At 48.8% G+C, this 18,418-nt stretch overlaps 1 protein-coding gene across 21 annotated transcripts in view; it reads right to left on the bottom strand.

Annotated features, from left to right (window-relative positions):
- Nucleotides 1-18,418, bottom strand: part of NAV2 (neuron navigator 2) — a 706,422-nt gene that overhangs the window by 74,258 nt on the left and 613,746 nt on the right. For 20 of the 21 annotated variants that reach the window (XR_011441179.1, XM_070274944.1, XM_070274945.1 and 17 more), the window contains one exon: nucleotides 1,046-1,184. Coding sequence is in view for 20 of the 21 variants with exons in the window: in XM_070274944.1 (XP_070131045.1) it covers nucleotides 1,046-1,184 (139 nt within the window). In the remaining variant the exon portion in view is untranslated. Of the gene's footprint in view, nucleotides 1-1,045; nucleotides 1,185-13,395; nucleotides 14,009-18,418 lie in introns of those variants that run through there. The other variant, XM_023646545.2, reaches the window with a different exon arrangement.

Genomic DNA, 18,418 nt, shown 5'->3' with positions numbered 1-18,418 from the left:
GGTTCATCCAAGGCAGCAGCCCCATAGGTGAGAGGGACCCATCCTGAAAACATCCCAGCCCACACATGCCAGTGCTGACACCATGGCTGAGCAGTCATCACGCCCATCAGTCCCAACTTGGGGACCAGCTGTGAGGACGACACCTCGGTTTTCCACTAAGAAATGGGCTTACCAGAACCAACCACTTACTAGAACCCCAGACCACTAAGGAAGGCTGTGAGGGCAAGTGATCACGCCCCCACGGAACAGCTTTGGAAGCAAAGATGAGGCCGCACCATATCCGAAACACACAATCTGAGAGTGTAAAGTAGGGCTGGAAAGCTCAGGGGCCTCAGGCCAAACAGGGATTTTTAAGGGGGCAGCTGTGGCACACGGGGGCCTGGGTCCCTGTCCGAAGGGGGCTGACACGTGGAGAAAGTAGCCTCGAGGAGGCAACATCTTTTGATTTTTCAGGAGAAACCAGAAGCTCATTTTCATGTAAAATAATGTATTTTAAAAATTTGACATGGAACCCAGTTTAAAAGAGTAATACTGTGGACCAAATAAAACACATTGGCGGGAGCTGTGACCTACAGATAAACAGTCCCCAACCTCTGGTCTTTCTGTCCAGCGTTCTCCATCTTTGTTTTCATCCCATCCCTCCCAGGGATCAGACACGTGCTGTGGACAGGGGTGTCACTGTGGCTAAGAGGGGACACATACTCCAGGCTAAAGACAGACAATTGAGTCCGAAATTCTTTTTTTTTTTTTTTCAAGCAGATTATAAACCTGAGGTCCAGGAAGGAAACATTTTACCAGGGCCACCCCAGTGAGAGTGGGCGAGGTCCCCCCACTCCAGTTTCCAGGCCCCGCTGCCTGACCCCGTTTCCCTGCAAGCAGAGGCCACAGTCGGGAGATGAGAGCGCAGGCGGCAAGCAGGAGGTCGGGCCTTGTCTCACAGACCTGGGGATTCTGCTCACTCCAAATGGCCCCCTTGACCCACAAGCCCGAGGGCCCCTGCTGGCAGGGGCCTTTGGAGGAGCCTGGGAGGGACCCTGTTCCTTACCTGCACGTCCAGGTTTTTGCGAGAGGAGGCAGGTGTATTGGCATAGGAGCTGATGGAGGAGCTGGTGTTGATGTCATCAGTGCTGAGGTTGTCTATGGTGTCGCTGATCCCACTGCTGACGGAGCTGCTGTCATCCCAGCTGTCAAGACAAACACATCCTGAGCACCCGAACCGCATGCTGTGCCAGCTCAGGCTGACAACACAGACAAACGAGTCCTTTCCCCGAAGGATCCTTGGGTCATGAAGCCCCAGAGAAAGTTCTTTTGCCTCTAACGTCACTTACCTTCAAGGGGACCATCCACCTGTGCCATTCTGGACTGGCAGCTGGGTGAGGTGGCTGATACGCACCTTCCCCCAAAGGGCAGGTGCATCTCTGAGCAGAGGTGGCTAAAGACGCCACCCACTCACTACCCCATCCTCAACATCGTCTCGGGAACTCTGTAGAAGCCAATGGCTACTTCCCAGGCCTAGCGGCAGAGTAGGAACAGTGGTTTTGGAGACTAGCGCCAAGAGCCATGCAGAGAAAGAGTCAACAGTGGCACCTCCCTCGGGGTCGGAGTGGGAAGAACAGCTGACGTTCAGATTCTCTGGACTCCACTCCTGGACCGCAGCGCCAAGGGAAGGAAAGTGGCAGAAAACTGTCAACTCTATGAATAGCTCGAAGTCCAACAATATCCCAGGATGCACCTAAAATAGAGTCCATTTCCCAACCCTCAGACCCACTGAGACCACCCCCCGTGCTCAAGTTAAATCTCCAAGCGATGAGCCCTCTTCCTCCTTAGCATCTCCCACCTCCCAGTGCCACCAAGACATTTAACCCACCACCTGGTCCGCCACCTCTACTTGTCAAAAGCATCCCAATGGGGACAACTCTCTACGTCTCCTGCTGCCCTTGCAATTCGAGTGGCCGTCAACTCTACCTAGGTTACAGCCAACAGGCCAGCTGAGCCCCGTGTTCCACTTCTGCTCCCTAACAATGCATCCTCCCCACAGCAGCTAGAAGGATCCTTCCGAAACACAAATTGGACCCCGCTGCCCCACTGCTTGATGCCCTCCAGTCGCTTCTCGGGGACTTAAACCCAAACTCCTTTGGCCCTCAAGACCCTCTGATCCCGGCTCCCCCTCCAGTCCTGCCTCGCGCCAGCCTCTCCATCACTCACTGGCTCTGCTCACATGGGCTTCTGTTCCTTCTAAGCCAACAGGGCTCTTGTGTTCATGGCTTTGCACTTGTTGTCTCCCTTCCTGGACACTTGTCTCTGCCTCCTCCTCATCTGAAGAGTCATCTCCTCAGGAAGGCGTTCCCTGGTCCCTCTCTCTGCAGTGTCCCTGCCCCCACTACCCATTGAGCCTGCTGCATGTTCTCATTTGTTTGGTTGCAAGTACATAGCAGGTACTTAATAAATACTTGCTGATTTAAATTCATGGGAGTGAGAAGTCAAGCAGGCTATAAAGTAAGCTTCCATCATTAACACTGGAAAAAGGTAAGTATTACTGTTTCTCTATTGTACACATGGAGAAACTGAGGCTTTGGAAGGTAAGATGCCTTGCAGGAGACCACACAGCAAGAGGTGGCGCAGGAGCCGGATCCAGCCACTGACTCCAGAGCCACCTTCTTTATGTGACACCAGACGGCTTTCCATTGCATCCACGTTCAGTGCACACGGGAACACGACACGGCCCACTTCCCCAGGAGGAGGCTGAGGCTCGGGAGGCCAGGCACAGCCAGCTGAATGTCAGACAGCGGGGGCGGCAGGGCAGCATCTCCCACCAGACCTGCCTGATAACGGAGCACTGATGTAACCACATCCCTCCACCATGAAGCCCTCCTGAAAGGCCTGCCGAGCGGCAGCCTGATGCCTCAGCAACACTGGGGGGCTGAGTACCACTCCCCTCAAACAACCCAAAGAAGTTCTAGTTCACCCCACAGCCTGTAAGACGCCTGCCTGAGCTCTGCTGAGCTCAGTGAAAACCTGTGCTCATCAGCTTTCCCATCAGCGTGCCAGTCTGGCTCCCAGAAGCCCACCCGGAGGGTCCCGCGCACGCAGGGCAAAGTAGGAAGGCGGGTCCCAAGCAGGGACGATAAAAGCGGGAAGTGTGAGGGCTCAGAAAGGGGTTTACTGTGGATGAATTCACCAGGGTCCAGAGGGGCCCACGGCTGCAGGGGCTCAGTAAACTTCACTGCTCCGTTTCCACCTTCTGGCCCGGCCTCCATCGACCTCCAACTTCTCCTTCCGGCCTTCTCCAAATGCTCCAGGCCACCCTCCTCTGAACTCTCACACAGTCTCGTGCATCTGCATTCGCTTCCATAGGCTCTTACACAGTTTTCTAGCTATTCTCTCTAGGAAGGTCTGTCCTACCTTCCGAATATATGCAGGGACCTGCTTAGTGACAGCCACCAAGTGCATATCATGTGTCAGGCATCGTGCTTGAAATAGACATTTCTCCAATCCGCATATCACACCTGCTGGGTACCTATTATCCTCCCCCTCTGACAGATGAAGAAATCCAGGCTCAAGGAACAAGCATCTTGACCAGTGTTGTTCCGTCAATGTTAGAATCAGGTTTCAAATGCAGAAGTGTCGAACAGGTGCTCCCTCCGGCCTGAATCACACTGTCTTTCACACCAACGGCCTCTCGCTAAGCACCTGCCAGCTACCCAGTGCCTGCGCACTTTCTCCCCATCTCCCATATTCACTCACGGGTGGCCTTGCTCCTTTGTGAGGAGGCTGAGGCTGTGAGAACTGTCGTCCAAGGTCACTGCAAATGTATGGCAGGGCTGTGAGTGAGACGCTACCTGACCCCTCAGCCCACCTCTCGCCCCAACCCCACCTGCAGGGCAGTGTTGCAGCAATGTCCCCTCACTTTGCATCCACTCCACTTCCAGGCACACAGTATGTGTTTACTAAACGCCTCCTGACCGAACTCACATGCAGAGGAGATGGGCCAAGTTCTGATGCAAACTAACCACCTGTGGTGGATTCTGAGCCCAGCTCCCTCCCACTTCATTCTTTGACAAGTGACAACTTCCGTGCCTCAGTTTCCTTAGGGGTGACAGGTAGATGATCCCACCTAGGCTGGCAACCACGTAAGGCTCTGCTGGGGAAAGCATGACCTAACAGATGGAAAAGGCCTGAAATCTGCCCTCGCCATTAAAGGAAAATCCCATGAGTCTTTAATTGCATCTGCTCTCCGGGGTTAGGAATTTAATGTATCTAAAATTTCCTATAATCCAACGAAGACGACAGAGGGCCGACAGGAGAGGAGTGTGGCCGGCAGGAGGAAGGAGGGAAGTCAGAACAGATGCCCACAAATCCAGACCCCAGACCTTTGGCTTTGAAATTGTATCACTGTTCCCCTGTGGCCTTTCAACACCAAGATATTGCTCCAGAGGGGCATGTGGCACTTACCACACATGCGATTCTTCCCACACGGGCGCCAGGAGCATCGTGGGGCCACCCTGAGTTTATAGGAAGGCCTTGTAACCAAGCCGGCCCAGGAGGGAGAAACCAGTGATCAACCCCACAGAGGAGCAGGGTGGGAAAACTGATAAGGAGGATGAAGGGGCAGTGACACGAGGAAACCCATGCTGAGCAAGAATGGCCTCGGTGTCCCCCAGAACCATCTGTGTGCTCCAAACCAAAGCCATCCCTGCATGTGGCAAACCACCACGTCTCCTTCACGTCTAGATCTTTTGGGACATCGACAAGTCTACCTGCATATAAAATCACTTAGTTTCAACTTGTCCTTTTCCCCAGATTCAGGGTGTAAATGGTCATGAGCCGCCAAGATCAAGGCCAGTGAGTTCCAAGATGTATTCTAAGGAAAACTGGTTCCATGAGATGCTCTGCGACAACAAGGCTGCCCTAACACGCTCTTCTATCCCTCAGAGATTCACGTCATCTGCGAACTTCTTAACAATTCTGACGTGCTTGAATGATCTCTTTAATTTTGCCTAAAATAGCCCTCCCCAAACTTGTCTGACCACACAGGAGACAGGGCAAAGAAGGAAACACAACTCAGGAAGAAATGCACATGGAACCTCGAGGCACCCCTGGGGGGCCCAACCGGGAGAACTGAGAAATTCCTTTCTTTTGCTCAAATCTAGTTTGCTTATTAGGTTTTTGTCACTTGGTATACTTGTGCTAACTAACGGAGAATCACAATTGGTTTGTAAAATGACTCCAGACAGGTGGCTGCAAGTCAGACAGGAAAAATGTGGAAAGCACACAGAATTCATTCAGGCAGCAAGGACATTAGTTGAATCCAATCAAGTGGCAAAGGAAATTAGGTACAACCTGGGATGGGGTACAGACGTCCATTGACCCAAATCAGGCGGTAAGTGCTGAAAGAGGTTACGAAACCTGATTACGACTGGAACTTGAAAGAAACCCAGAGAATGTGTGTTTACTGTGTGGTGAAACAAAATTCCAGCTGAGAGGCTCAAGGGACCCTGATGATACAGCAGAAAGAAGTACAGTGGCTCTGGAACAATCATTCTGGAATACTGATTGGTCATTCCTGTGTCCTGGTCTTGAATCTGAGTGAAATGAACTATATGATGGTCCTGAGCCCACCAGAGAGATAAACCTACTCCCCTTAGTTGGGAGTAAATGCCTTTAAATCCTGGGAAAGGTTTAAAAAGATGAAAGGAGATGATGAAGTAAGTCGTAATATTAATACTTGAGTTGAGGATGAAAGTTCTGTGGTCACTGGGATAATCTCTGTATATTTCTAATATTGAAAAGAATATACGACATATTAGAGAATCCGAACACAGTCTTGTGATTTCTATTTTAACTGAGCACTTACTTCTGGCTTGAGATTTTAAAGACGAAAGATTTAAGAATTGGATTCAGACTATGAAAACAATTGGAGTGTTTAAGATAACCTAATTTATGACATTTGTAACTTTATTTGATTTGCAAGAGTTGTTAAGTGCTTAGAAAGCTTTTGCTTGTTGGGCTGGTAAGTCTGCCCTGTCAGATATTAGAAGAGCCCAAGGAAACCAGGTATGTGAAATTTATTAATGCAGCCTAAAATATTTAAGGATACTTCTTTACCCAAGTTTGCAAACAGTACTGATTGTTTAGTTAAATTCAACTTGTTAAGTCTGAATTAATAAAGTACTCATCAAATAACAAATGGAAATGATCTTAATTTATACAAAAATACTTGATTTATAGATGAGATTTGTAAGAAAACCTAGGTTTAAAAATTAACACTTCAATAATTGAATAGGAAAACCTAATTAACTCTGAGAAGTTCTTTTGGGGCACAAAAGCACTCCTCCGACATCTGGGAAAATATTAAAGCAGATTTCATTTTGTGAATGAATGAATGATTTTTACATGAATGGCCAGAAGAATAAATGAACCCAAGAGAGCATCTTCTCCCTTCCCCAGTTTTCCCCACTCCGGCTCACCTTCACTCTACATCGTAAGACCCCCAAAGCTACTCCAAACTATTGCAAAAATTGTAGTGAAAACAGCATTGTCTCAACAGCCTTGGGAGACAAGCAGAAGCAGCCTCTTCCCCTGCCTCAGGTTCTATGACAGGAAACTAGAAGGGATGTGGGACAGAGAGCTTGGCTGGCTTCCCTGTGATTGTTTTTTTTTAAATGTTTTTGCATTTCAAGACAGTACTTTCATGGCTACGCCCTATGAATCCTTTGGCTGAGACATCTAGAGAAATGGAAAGAAGATGCTTCCATTGATTCCTCAGAACCATCAACACAAAAGCATCATTTCCTAACCAGATCACAGCCAGGTACCTTTTTCTCTACTCAGTGACATGTCCTCTATCGATCTAATCAGATAATGGCACAACTGGAGACAGGTGATCAGATTTGAAAACGACTTTCACCTGCTTTTAGCCAATGGGTGGGTGGAAGGAATTTCATCAAATATTTACTATTTGACTTCAAGACTTCTAAACTCAATATTTTTGGATCCTAAGCTGAGGCCCTGAACTCAGATGTTCATCTCATCCAGTCACCCACTGCCCTCTACGTGCCAGGCATCCAGTCAGCCTGTGCCCTCTGGGTGCAAGGCAGTGGGGTTACAGCGATGACTCAGAGTTGTCCCTACCCTTGACAGAAAAGCCAGTGGAAGTGACCAATAGAACATATAGCTCAGACACAAATGAAAATGTAAAATAGGGTACCAAGTGGAAACTGCACTGGTTCGAGATATTTCTACAGCCTTCAATATGTCCACCAGCCAAGAGCCAGCACAAGGCAATAGTCTGCCACGTGCCAAGACCCAGGGCCACCAATGCACTCTGCTGTGCCGCTCTCTCTCCTTCAGTGCACGGAAGCGGCAAAGGCAAGGAGCCAGGAGAGCCAGGCCCTGGCCTCAGTCTTCCCCAGGACTGCTTTCTGTTAGAGTTCAGACATGTCACTTCCTCTCTCGGCCCCAGTCTCCTGGATGAGGGAGCTGGACGGAGCCATGCCAAAGGTCGCTTTCTCACTGACATCCTGTGAGTTTAGGCTCAGAGCAGTTGGGATAAAGCCAAGTGGGCAAACTGAAGAGCATCTCCTCCCATTCAGTAACAGCTGCCAAACAGGCAAGCGCACTTTCTAGTCTCTGGGCTTCCTCGTTGCTGATTTCACCCCTCAGATTATTTTTTTTAAAGCCCACACAAAGTCTTTGAAGTATTTGGAATTGGTGCCAATATCTTACGCATAGGAGATAATAACTGCCCTCTTTAGAGAGATGTGCTCTCCCTTTGACACAATCACCATCTCAGCCTTTTCGCTCATATATGCTACCTGCTCGGCCCTGCAATTTGAGTTTGCAAACCTTCTTATAGAGGCATTCCAACCCGATCCACAAGAGAGAGTCTGCCTTAGACCATGCTATTTATCCACAAAGCACAGGATGCAACCTTACTTAATACTTATAGCCACTGTTGACCCTGTTTACCAAATGCCAGGCACTGTACGGGCCACATTACACACATTATTCCGCTCTCCTTTTCCACTGGATGAAATGAAGGCTTAGGGCCCAGAGCTCATCAGAAGGAGAGGATTCAAGCCAGGGTCTAAGGACTCCATGAAGCCTCGCAGCTCTTCAGCATGAGTACATACAGATCGGCTTCAAAATCCGTCTGCTAACCAGCCTAATCACAACAGCACCTCCATCTGCTGATGGCAGCCAAGGGTATCACGGAGAGACCCACCTTGGTCAAGACAATGCATTTTAGCCAGAAGCAAGGCTCTCGAGGCCTCGATTCTTTCTCTACTACCTCGTGGAGAAACACAGACGTGAAGACAAAAGCCTCTCTGAGAATGACCAGAAAATCCATCCAGAAATGAAAAGGCCCAGAAAACCAGGAGATCCAGTTTCAGAGTCTTACAAGAGATGCTGACATCCCTGTGTCAGGAATTCAAATGCCACTTGGCGGGCTTAGAGCACAGTGTTAACAGCCCAAACACAGGCTACCTGCAGGTGAAAGAATCATAAATTATTCCAGCTTCTCACACTGTGTTTTCCTCACTGCTGTGGGGAGGGAACATTCCACAGAAGTGAGGCGGGAAACCCGCTTTCACCAGGCCCTCGAATTTGGTCAATTGTTAATAGAGAGCTCTTCCTGGCAGTATCTAGATGGAGCAGGAATCTGCGATGGTTCTGAATTAACACATAAGTATATTTACAAGTTCATCTCCCACGAAGCAAAAAGGCAAAACAGAATCCCAAGGTTGGAGGGATGATTAAACAGATTTTTCCACCAGGATTTACACGCCCAGGCATGAGGAATCTTGGCTTTCAGCAAAAGACTGACTCTGAGAAAGGAGTTACTGAAGGATCCAGAAGGTCATTACACTTTTCAAATGGACTCCCTGTGAGATAACGTTGTTTATTCAGGGGAAAGACATGCTAAATAACGTTGTAAAAAAACCGCATTGCAGATATACACTGGTTCTCTGCTCACGAATAAGCCACAGCACGTTAGCCAGATGAAGAGCTATTAACTCTGGTTCTGAAAAGCAAGCTTCATAAAGCAATGGATCCTGACCCCTCACAAGCCCCAAAGACCGGGTTTACTTCCAGAAGGCCCTCACGGTCCTCTGTTTCAGTCTGGGCCGGCCCTGCCCCGCTCTCTGCCTCTCTCTCCTGGTGACTAAACCCACACGGCAGAGCCAGCAAGGGTTGTGTCCAGGCCTCATGTGCTCGCTTTTCCAGCTCTCTGCAGAATCACAGCAGAGCCCACTCACAGGCCCTGTGCCCCCACCAGACAGCTGTATTCAGTTGCAAAAGCTCAGACTGGTGGAACTTGTTTTCTGGCTATTGTTCAAGGCAATTGTTCCTGTGAAACCCCTGGGCCCAGGCGGAATGAAATCCTTTGGTGTGGATGAGTGAGCAAGCCCAACCGTAGGCCTGGTAGGAACTCCTGGGGAAGAGAATGGCCTGGCTACCTACCTTTCCCACCACACAGGTATGTTAACTATTTCCTCCCCAGGAGGTTTGCTAGACAGCATCATCTCCTCTAAGCACTGCAGGGGCCTATGGAGAAAACCCACCTTCAAAGAACGCAGCAGGGCTCCTGCAGAATCCTATGTTTCACCGTCTATCAACTGTAACTGAAATTTAAAGTTGTCCCAGACCCTGTGCTAATTACATTGCATGCATTAGTTCATTTAATCCTCACAACTCTATAATTACAACACTTATTGATGGCTTACTTATGCGCCAGGCCCTGTTACTTAAATTTTCCCCTGGGTACCATGGGATATACTAGTACTATACCCATTCTAGACATAAGACAATTGAGGCTTAGAAAGGCCTAAAGCTTATATAACTAAGAAGCATTGAAGCTAGGATTCAAACACAAATCCAAGAGTGTTCAACCACCTCGTTTGTTTATTAATTTGAGGCAATTTAATGAATACCTCTCATGTGTATGACAAGTACGTCAAAGGTTTCCACACCAAAAAAAGATACAGTTACTCGAAAAAAGCCACAAGCAAGCCACCTCTCCCCAGGTTTCACCTCTGGGATCAGCCTACATGATTTCTAGTTCTGGAGCAAAATGTCCTAGAACTTGAGCTGGAATGAAGGCAAGGGCAGAGTCAGACACTAACCCCAGCAAATTTCATCTCCTCTAGCAGTGGGCCAGAGCACCACTAAGCCCCGAAGGCTCCAGATGGAGGCAGCACAAGCTCTGGAGAAAAAAGTAAGAGAGACCTGTGATTGACGCCCCGCCGTGCCCTTCACTTGGTCAGAGCACCTTCACCTCCAGGAGACCCAGGTACTTCCTGTGTAATGCAGTGCTAAGAACACGAGTCCTCATAAGCCCTCGGTACAGACCACACCGGCTCTCCAGGCACACAGGACACAACCAGCTCATGTCAGCTGCCGTCCAGGATGCAGGGGACCTGCCGGGACTGCAGGAAGGAGATGCAGGCCCACGCTGTGAAATAGATGATAAAGTTTTAGTGCAAGAACGTGCTTCTTCCTGCTGCCATCAAGGGACAGTGTCCCAGGGGAGAGGCAGCTTCTACAGACGGTGCCAGGTGCAAGGCCAATCACTCAGGGTGGAGAGAGGGAAACGCGAACCCATAAAGAGGGCTCCAGGGGGATTTAGCTGCCTCAGAAGGCCCGGGGGTTGAGTTTCACCCCACAGCACCTTTGTCCCGTTTTGGTAACTCATTCCTCCAACAAGTAGGTGGTCCTCTGAGCAGGCGTGAAATTCCTCCCTTTGGCTCCAGGGCTTGGTCGGGTTAGAAACCCCTCAGGGGCTCCGGGGCTCCCTGCGGATGCCTCATACCCTCATTTTCACAATCGGCACCAGCGTGTCTGCTGACCTCAGCTACACAAAGCCCTCTCTCCTCCAAGGCTCCTCCAGAGAGGGCTGCTGACATTTGGTCCACTGCCAGCCGGCTTTTGCCAAAGACCTCAACAAGCCCATCCTGGTGTTCTGTTTACCAGAAGACACCTGGACCCTAAACATCAACAGAATTCAGCATATTACATACGGCTGATGGAAATAACAGGGAACACTGACCCCTACAAGAGGACAAGTTGTACCAGGGGGCTCCTGGCACCTTGCTAAGCACTTACATACATCATCCCACACACTCCTCCCCATCACTCAGGAAGGCACAGACTATTAACGTTCCCTTTTCACAGATGTGGCATCTAAGGCTTACAGAGACCAGGTGACCCACCCAAGGTGCTGGAGCAAATAAACGGAGCTGGATTTGAACACAGATCTGACAGATTCTAAATCCCAAGCTCTTTTTTTTCTTTTTTTGAGGAAGATTAGCTCTGAGCTAACATCTGCTGCCAATCCTCCTTTTTGCTGCAGCAGGCTGGACCTGAGCTAACATCCGTGCTCATCTTCCTCTACTTTCTATGTGGGACGCCTGCCACAGCATGGCGATGCTATGTCCGCACCTGGGATCCGAACCGGCAAACCCCAGGCCGCCAAAGAAGAACATGCGCACTTAACCGCTGCACCACCGAGCCAGCCCCCCAAGCTCTTCTTACACATTAATTCAACCTAAGCAGAGGGAAGAGGCTTCTATGGAGCTCACAGTCACCTAAGAACTCAGAATTCCCACCTGTTATCCAAAAAGCTCAGGACACTTTTTAATGCAACCAAATTATTCTTAAAACACCTCCAAGTAGTTAAAGAAAAGTGGGAGGAGGAGGCAGCAAATCCCAGCCAGGGCACCGGCTGGCTGCCGTAGGTCCACGAGGTAGAGGGGATGCGAAGTCCCTCCTCAACGCCATCCCGTCACATTTACCTCCCAATACATCCTAGGGGTCTGGGAACCTGAATGCACAAAACAGAACAACTGCCTCAGGGCAGCAGAGAGAGGGCTGTCCCCACAAACCAAGCCGGCCTCACTCTGCAGCCTGTCAGGGGCCGGCCCTAAAGCTACCCTTTCTGGGGTAATGGGGAAGCGAACTCAGGTCAAGAAACAACCACTCAAAATCAGTTTTGCAACCAAGGAGCCACTCAGCCCTGGCTAATGAGCCACCCGCAGCACACCTGTGAGCAGCTAGAACCAAGCATGGGTCAGCATGAACACACAGGGTGTGCAACCTCTCCCTCCAGGACTCAATAAATCCAGCTTCTCAGAGGCAGGCCCAGAGTCCAGGGCCAGGGCCCAGCCGCCCCAGGCCAGCTCCAAGGCCCTCCACCTGCCCAGATGTGACTGTCACTTGAGCTCCTGCCCCCTGAGCCAGGGACAAGCACAAATCCAGTCACAGATCCATCCACCTGCCCAGACGCCTCACAGAGATCAGAGAACTCCCAGGCACGTCCTGCTGCCAAAGCAGAGGTGCTTCTTAATGCTCGGCGCCTCTCTCCCAGAAACAAGCAGAATCTGAGAAGCCCAGGCACTCTCGTGAGTCCTCCACAACAAGAAGTGCCCTTCATCCAGCGGCGCACACATTTAAACTCACAGATGAAACCGTCTCGAGCCATCTGCCAAGGTCAACAAGGAAGGTGGAGTGGTGGGGTGGACGTGGGTTCCAATCCCAGCTTTGCTTCCTATTAGCTGTGTGACCTTGACCAAGTTACTTAACCTCTCTCAGCTCCCACTGCCTCGCCTCAAAATTGCGAAGAATATTACTGCTTTGCAACGAAAACTAAATGAGACAATGTCTGTTAGATGCTTGGCAAGTGGTAGGTGGTAATGAACACTGTTTTCTCTTCCCCTTGTCTGGCTTAAAAATAGAAACGCTCCTCTTTGGGCAGCTGGATAGCAGCCCTAACAAACAAGAAAAGTACTCATACTTGCATCTCCCATGCCATCTCTCCTGGAGCCTAGTTTCCAGAAAAAAACCCACCCGGTAATTTGCAGTATTAGGAAACACAACCGCAAGTTCACCCGGCTTCTTAGATTCCAAACGAAACCTCCAACTGCAAGTCATTTTAATCAGAGCCCTCTGAACCACTAAGCAGCCCTTGCCTGGAGCCCACACTGCCTCTCTCCAGCTCCTCCTCCCCCAAAACAGCACAGTTTCCCCCTAAAAACCTGCAAGAAGAACCTAAGACAGTTGGGTGATCAATACTCAGTATTTCAGGCTCAGCAGCCTAATTTGATAAGATGGTCTGGAAAATACTGGCATTTCCTCAACGTCCAGGTGACCGAGGACATTGGGTAACGCTCCAGCTTCCTCTGACACTAGCAAGGTTAGAACCAAAGGGGATGAAGGTAGGAGGGAGGAAGATGCTGAATTTCCCGACCAGCAACTCCCCTAGCACAGAGCCCACCGAGATTGTGGCAGCTGCACCTCTGGCTGCTCTGCCCGGCTTTCCAGTACCATCCAAGGAACAAGGCAGCACCCGCACCACACCCTGCCCCAGGCCCCAGAAATTTTAGGAAATCGTCCTACCTTGTCAGGTTCCTAGGCCAGAGCATTTCACTACATCGTGGTCTTTAGAGAAAGCGGACAAAGAAGCTGAATGGATCTCATGATGGCAACTCGTCAGCCGCAGGGAGCCAGAGCTGAGCCGGAGCCAGCCCACGCCGGACCAGGGAATCCCAGGCGCCCACCCGACAACTCTTTGACTAAAGGACCCGCTGGAGAGGGATCGCCATCCCCCTGCCAGGGAAAGAAATCCGATCCGCCAACAAAATTAACCCCTGAAGTGCTGAGGGAGCGAGAGGTCAGGCCTGAGTGCCAGTATCAAGTCAGCTGTGAAAAGTTTCAGCAAAGCAAAAGCTAACAGCAAACTCTGCAGCCGTTACCGTAAAGCTCCGAGCGGGAGGGCCCTCGCCATGGTCCCAGGGGAGTCTGTAAGAGCAGGGCAAGGTGAGTAAAAGCTAAATGTGAAAAAATATTTTGAATTCCCACGAACTGTGCTAAAATGCTGGAGGAAGTCTTTTAAGCCCAAAGGGCTGCTTTTAATCATGACACAAAAAGCATTGACAGTAACACTTCTTAGCTCTTTCCATGGACTACTGACTGCAAAGCGCTTGACTGCAATTTAGCCCAGAGAACTTCTGAGCCCAAAAGGAGAAAAGACATCTATTTGTACAGTTAATAATGACATACATTGTTTCCGGTGATGTCAATTTTGATGCAATGCCAACGAAAATATGCATTAATTCCTCATGCTACCTATTATTATTATTGTTAAAGACTCTCCGTCTGTGTATGGCTACTCTAAACATTACGGTACAGCATCTGGGAGGGGAGGTGGGACGTGAGAGCCCCAGCACTGGGATGGGAAGGGGTTGCACCACTAATCCCTCTTAAAGCCTGCAATCAAGGAGTTCAGAAGGAACCTTGTAAACAGATGCTTCTAACAATGAACAACTGTTTTACTACTGAGAATTCAAAAGCAAAATTATGTTATAGCCACAAGCTTTTATTTCAAAATGAATTAGGACTAAGATGCTCTCCAAACCCCCTACTCCCTCTCCAAAAATTCTACCAGTTGGCTCCTGGCAGCTTTCAAAGACTTTCCTTGAGTAAGGCTCTCCCTCTGGCCTGGGCCGCCTCTCCAGCAGGAAGGGGGAGTAGGGTGTTGTGTGTGTTGGGTGGGGAGGGAGGTTAGGAAGGAAGCAATAACTGGCTCCAAGCAGGGTCTCTGTGTGGTCAGCATTTGCTCAGCAAACAGAAGCCTTTCAAAGGGGAATGAAGAGCCATTCCTCCCCCACCGAGAGAGAGTATAAAAGGTCAGCTGGGGAGGAAGCGAGGGTCTAGGGGGCTTCCCAGGTGAATGCAATGCAAACGTGTCCAGGAGCAGAGATTCTAATCTTGAAGGGGTCCCAACAGACGTTAATCATTCACATCTCACCCCTCAGGCCCTCCCCCGCCAGCATCTGCAAGGGGAGCGGGATGCGAGGCCAGGGCCCGGGAGGGGTGCATTTGGGGGGGTGGGTGGTTAGTCCAGATTTATTGAGAGACAAGAGTCAGGATGGACCCAAGCTCTGGCTGACAAAGCTGCTCTAAGCCATTTGTCTTCCCTTCTACGCTGTCCCTGGACTGAATTTAACCTTACGTCATGACTTGTTTGAAAATCTGGCTGACCTCTGGGTTAATTTGGGTGGAATGGGATGGTGACTATGTATATGGAGACATATACATAAACACAGACGTACAAATATATACATTTTAAAAAATTCCAATGTTGCTAGAGTTGTTCTTTGTTTTTAACGTAAAAAGCCAGATTAACTGCCAAGATAAACTAAGGGATGTCTATCCATTCATTTATTCATTCATTCAACTAACTGATACTTACTGAGCACCTGTTAATCACAGTTCTAAGTGCTAAGATACAGTCAGTAGTCAACAAAACAGACAAAAATTTCCATACTCTACTTGAACTTGCATTTAGTGCTAGACCTATAAAATAAATGAGACAAATGTAAATCATACAGTATGTTAGTGATAAATGCTAAGGAGAAAAAGTAATGTAGGGAAGAAGACGTGACTTGTCAAGGGGAGCTAGGGAAAGTCTGCTGAGGGGATGATTATTACTATAGACCCGAAGGAAGTGTGGGAGCTGATTATGTGGATCTCTGGGAGTAAGAGCCTTCCAAGAGAGTCAGTGCAAAGGTCCTGAGACAGGATATAACTTGCACGTTCATTCCAAGAACCCAGAGCCCAGTAAGGCTGGAGCAGAGTGAGCAGCGAAACAAAGAGAGCCTAGAGGAGGTCAGGTCAGAGGGACAAGGGGTACAGGGAGGGAGGGAGGAGGGTGCCTGAGGGGAGCCTGGCAAGTCACTGTAAGCATCTTGGTTTTTACTCCGGTACAAGATGCACCAGAGGGTGAATAAAGGAAGTTTCTCCTTGTATAAAAGTTCGTGTAAATCTCCTACAACACTAAATATATCATTTGGATTGTGCACAATTTTTACAAGGGTGAGTTTATTGCACAAGACAGTCTGCTTTAAGGGTCTCTCAGTCGCTTTCTGTGGTTAAAAGTAAGAATCCTGTCTTTAATAGGAAAATCTGAATTCTTTGCAGTTACAGGTTTGAATGTAGCTAGGGCTTTTCAACGCTAGGAGAGATAACAATCAGCGAGGCTAAGAGACCCAGCAACAGCAGGAGAGAAAAAAGGAAGGTAGGTCAACCCGCTCCAGGTAGGCAGATGCCCTTTGGTGCTTTTCAAAGAGCCCGTCTTGCCCTGTCGTTTCTCAACCTGATTTCTAAACAGGCCAAATTCCAAAGACCTTCTAGAACTCAGAACAGTTTTCTCCATAAAAACAATCTTATCAATGATGTTAAGGTTCCCAGGTTAACTTTGAGTCATTCTTTTTTTAACCAAAAAGTAGCTGAGAAAGTCTACCTAGGTATCAAAGAGTAGAAGAAAACCTTATTCTTGGAAATAGAGTATGTAATTAAAGAAACAGAAACCACTGAAATGAACCTAAAAAGATGTTCACTTATAATAACAAGCACTTTATTAAAACAAGACTCATGAAGACACTTTACTTCCTCCCCTCCAATATCATCCGTTTCTCCGTCTTTACTGAGAAATGTATCAGCCATCTCATGAAATACAACAAAATCTGCTCTGACCCATGCCCCTATTCTCCTCCATGACATGCTAGTCTGTGCTCCATGTGAGAGCAAAACACCTCAACGCAGCTGTCTGCACTCCAACACCTATGGCCCACTCTCTCCCACTCACCAGGCAGACTTGTGTCCCCGCTACTCCACTGAAACCACTTTCTGTTTCTCCTGAGAACATCAGTGGCTTATTTCTTGCCAAAGCCAATGGTCAATTCTCTAGGCTTACTCTGAGTTTTCAACAGCATCCAGCACCCCCAGCTTCTTGCTTCCTGAATGGGTCTCTTCTTGGTGTCCATCATCTGCAGCTGGTTTCTCCCCTTCACTGGCTGTGCCTCTGAGTGGCCTTTGCTCATCCTCCTCTCCTCTCCAGACCTCTAGGTTTCTGTCCCTAGTTCCCTTCTCTTCTCTACCTAGTCTTTTCCTAGGTGGTCTCATCCATGCCTTCAAATACTAGATATGTATGGACAACTCTGAACTTTGTTGCTCTAGCCTGGCCCCCTGTGAGTACTCAACACATCTCAAATCTCATGCACCTGATATAAAACTACTGCTTCCAACTTTCAGTGTGTCTGCACCCCTACTCCCAAAGTCCTCGCCATCTCAGTCAACGCATGACTATCTTTCTTTACTTCCTCCTTTATAATCCATCACCAAGTCCTTTTGGCTATACCTCCCCAACACACCTTGACCTGATCACCACTCACCATCTACAGTAAGATAACCTTGGTTATCATCTCTCTCCTCCAACACTCGGCCTTCCTCTTGCCTGCTGGATCCACCACACATCGATGACAGTGATCTTTCTCAAGTGGACCTCAGATCAGGTTACCTTTCTGCCTAAGACCCTCCAATAGCTGCCCAGGAACTTAGAATAAAATCTACATTTGTTCCCTTGGCATAGAAGAGATCCGGCTCCTGCCCACTCCCTCTGCCACTCCGCCCTGTCCCTCATCATGGTCAAATACAGGGTTCTCGTGGGCCCTCGAAGGCACCAGGTCTCCTCCCACTTCACAGGCTCTATGCTGTGGCTACTTCTACCTGAAAGGTTCTTCCCCACGTCTCCCATGGCTGCCTCCTTCCCATGGTTCAGGTCTTGGTTGGAATGTCACCTCCTCAGGGATGTCTCCCTAGACTCTGGCCTAGTAATTTTCCACCACATGATCTTCTTCATGGAACTTACCAGTCAGCACATTATCTTTTTTAGATCATGGAGGGGGGGGTGGTGTTTATTGTTTGCATTTTCCATTAAAAAAAACCAGCAAGGTCCTTGAGGACAGGAGTGCTGTCTGCTTTCGTTCTGAGTGATCTCCTCCAGTGCCTAGGGCACCGCTGATGTGGTCCTGGACCAACTCGTTATAGGAGGATAAAACAGGGAACTGAATGTTCTGTGTAGTCTCCTGGGGACTTTTGGTGCTTTCAAGGACTTTAGCTCAATGGTTCTTAATTTTTTATTTGGTCAGAGATCCATTTCCATTTGAGAACCTCATAGAAATGCAGGTCTGTCTCCCTGTAGAAAAATGTATATAGTCATGTGCTGCATAACAATGTTTCGGTCAATGACGATGGTGGTCCCATAAGATTAGTACCCAATAGCCTAGGTGTGCAGTAGGCTCTAGGTTTGTGTAGGCACACTCTATGATGTTCACACAGTGACGAAATTGCCTAACGATGCATTTCTCAGAACTTATCCCTGTCATTAAGCGAGCATGACTGTACAGACATTTTGTACACAGTTTCAGGGGATTCACCGACCTCCCGAAGCCTATCCAGAAACCCGAGGGTAAGGGCAGCTGCTTCTGAATTTTATGGCATTGACTTCATACAAGATCTAGTTTCACTTTGATACTATGATTCTTTGTTTTCTTAATTTGGGAGCCAGTCTGACCCTCAT

Source organism: Equus caballus, chromosome 7, assembly GCF_041296265.1.
Source record: "Equus caballus isolate H_3958 breed thoroughbred chromosome 7, TB-T2T, whole genome shotgun sequence".
Classification (NCBI taxonomy): Eukaryota; Metazoa; Chordata; class Mammalia; order Perissodactyla; family Equidae; genus Equus; species Equus caballus.
The sequence above is the reverse complement of the archived record's forward strand: the minus strand, read 5'-3'. Positions and strand labels throughout refer to the sequence as shown.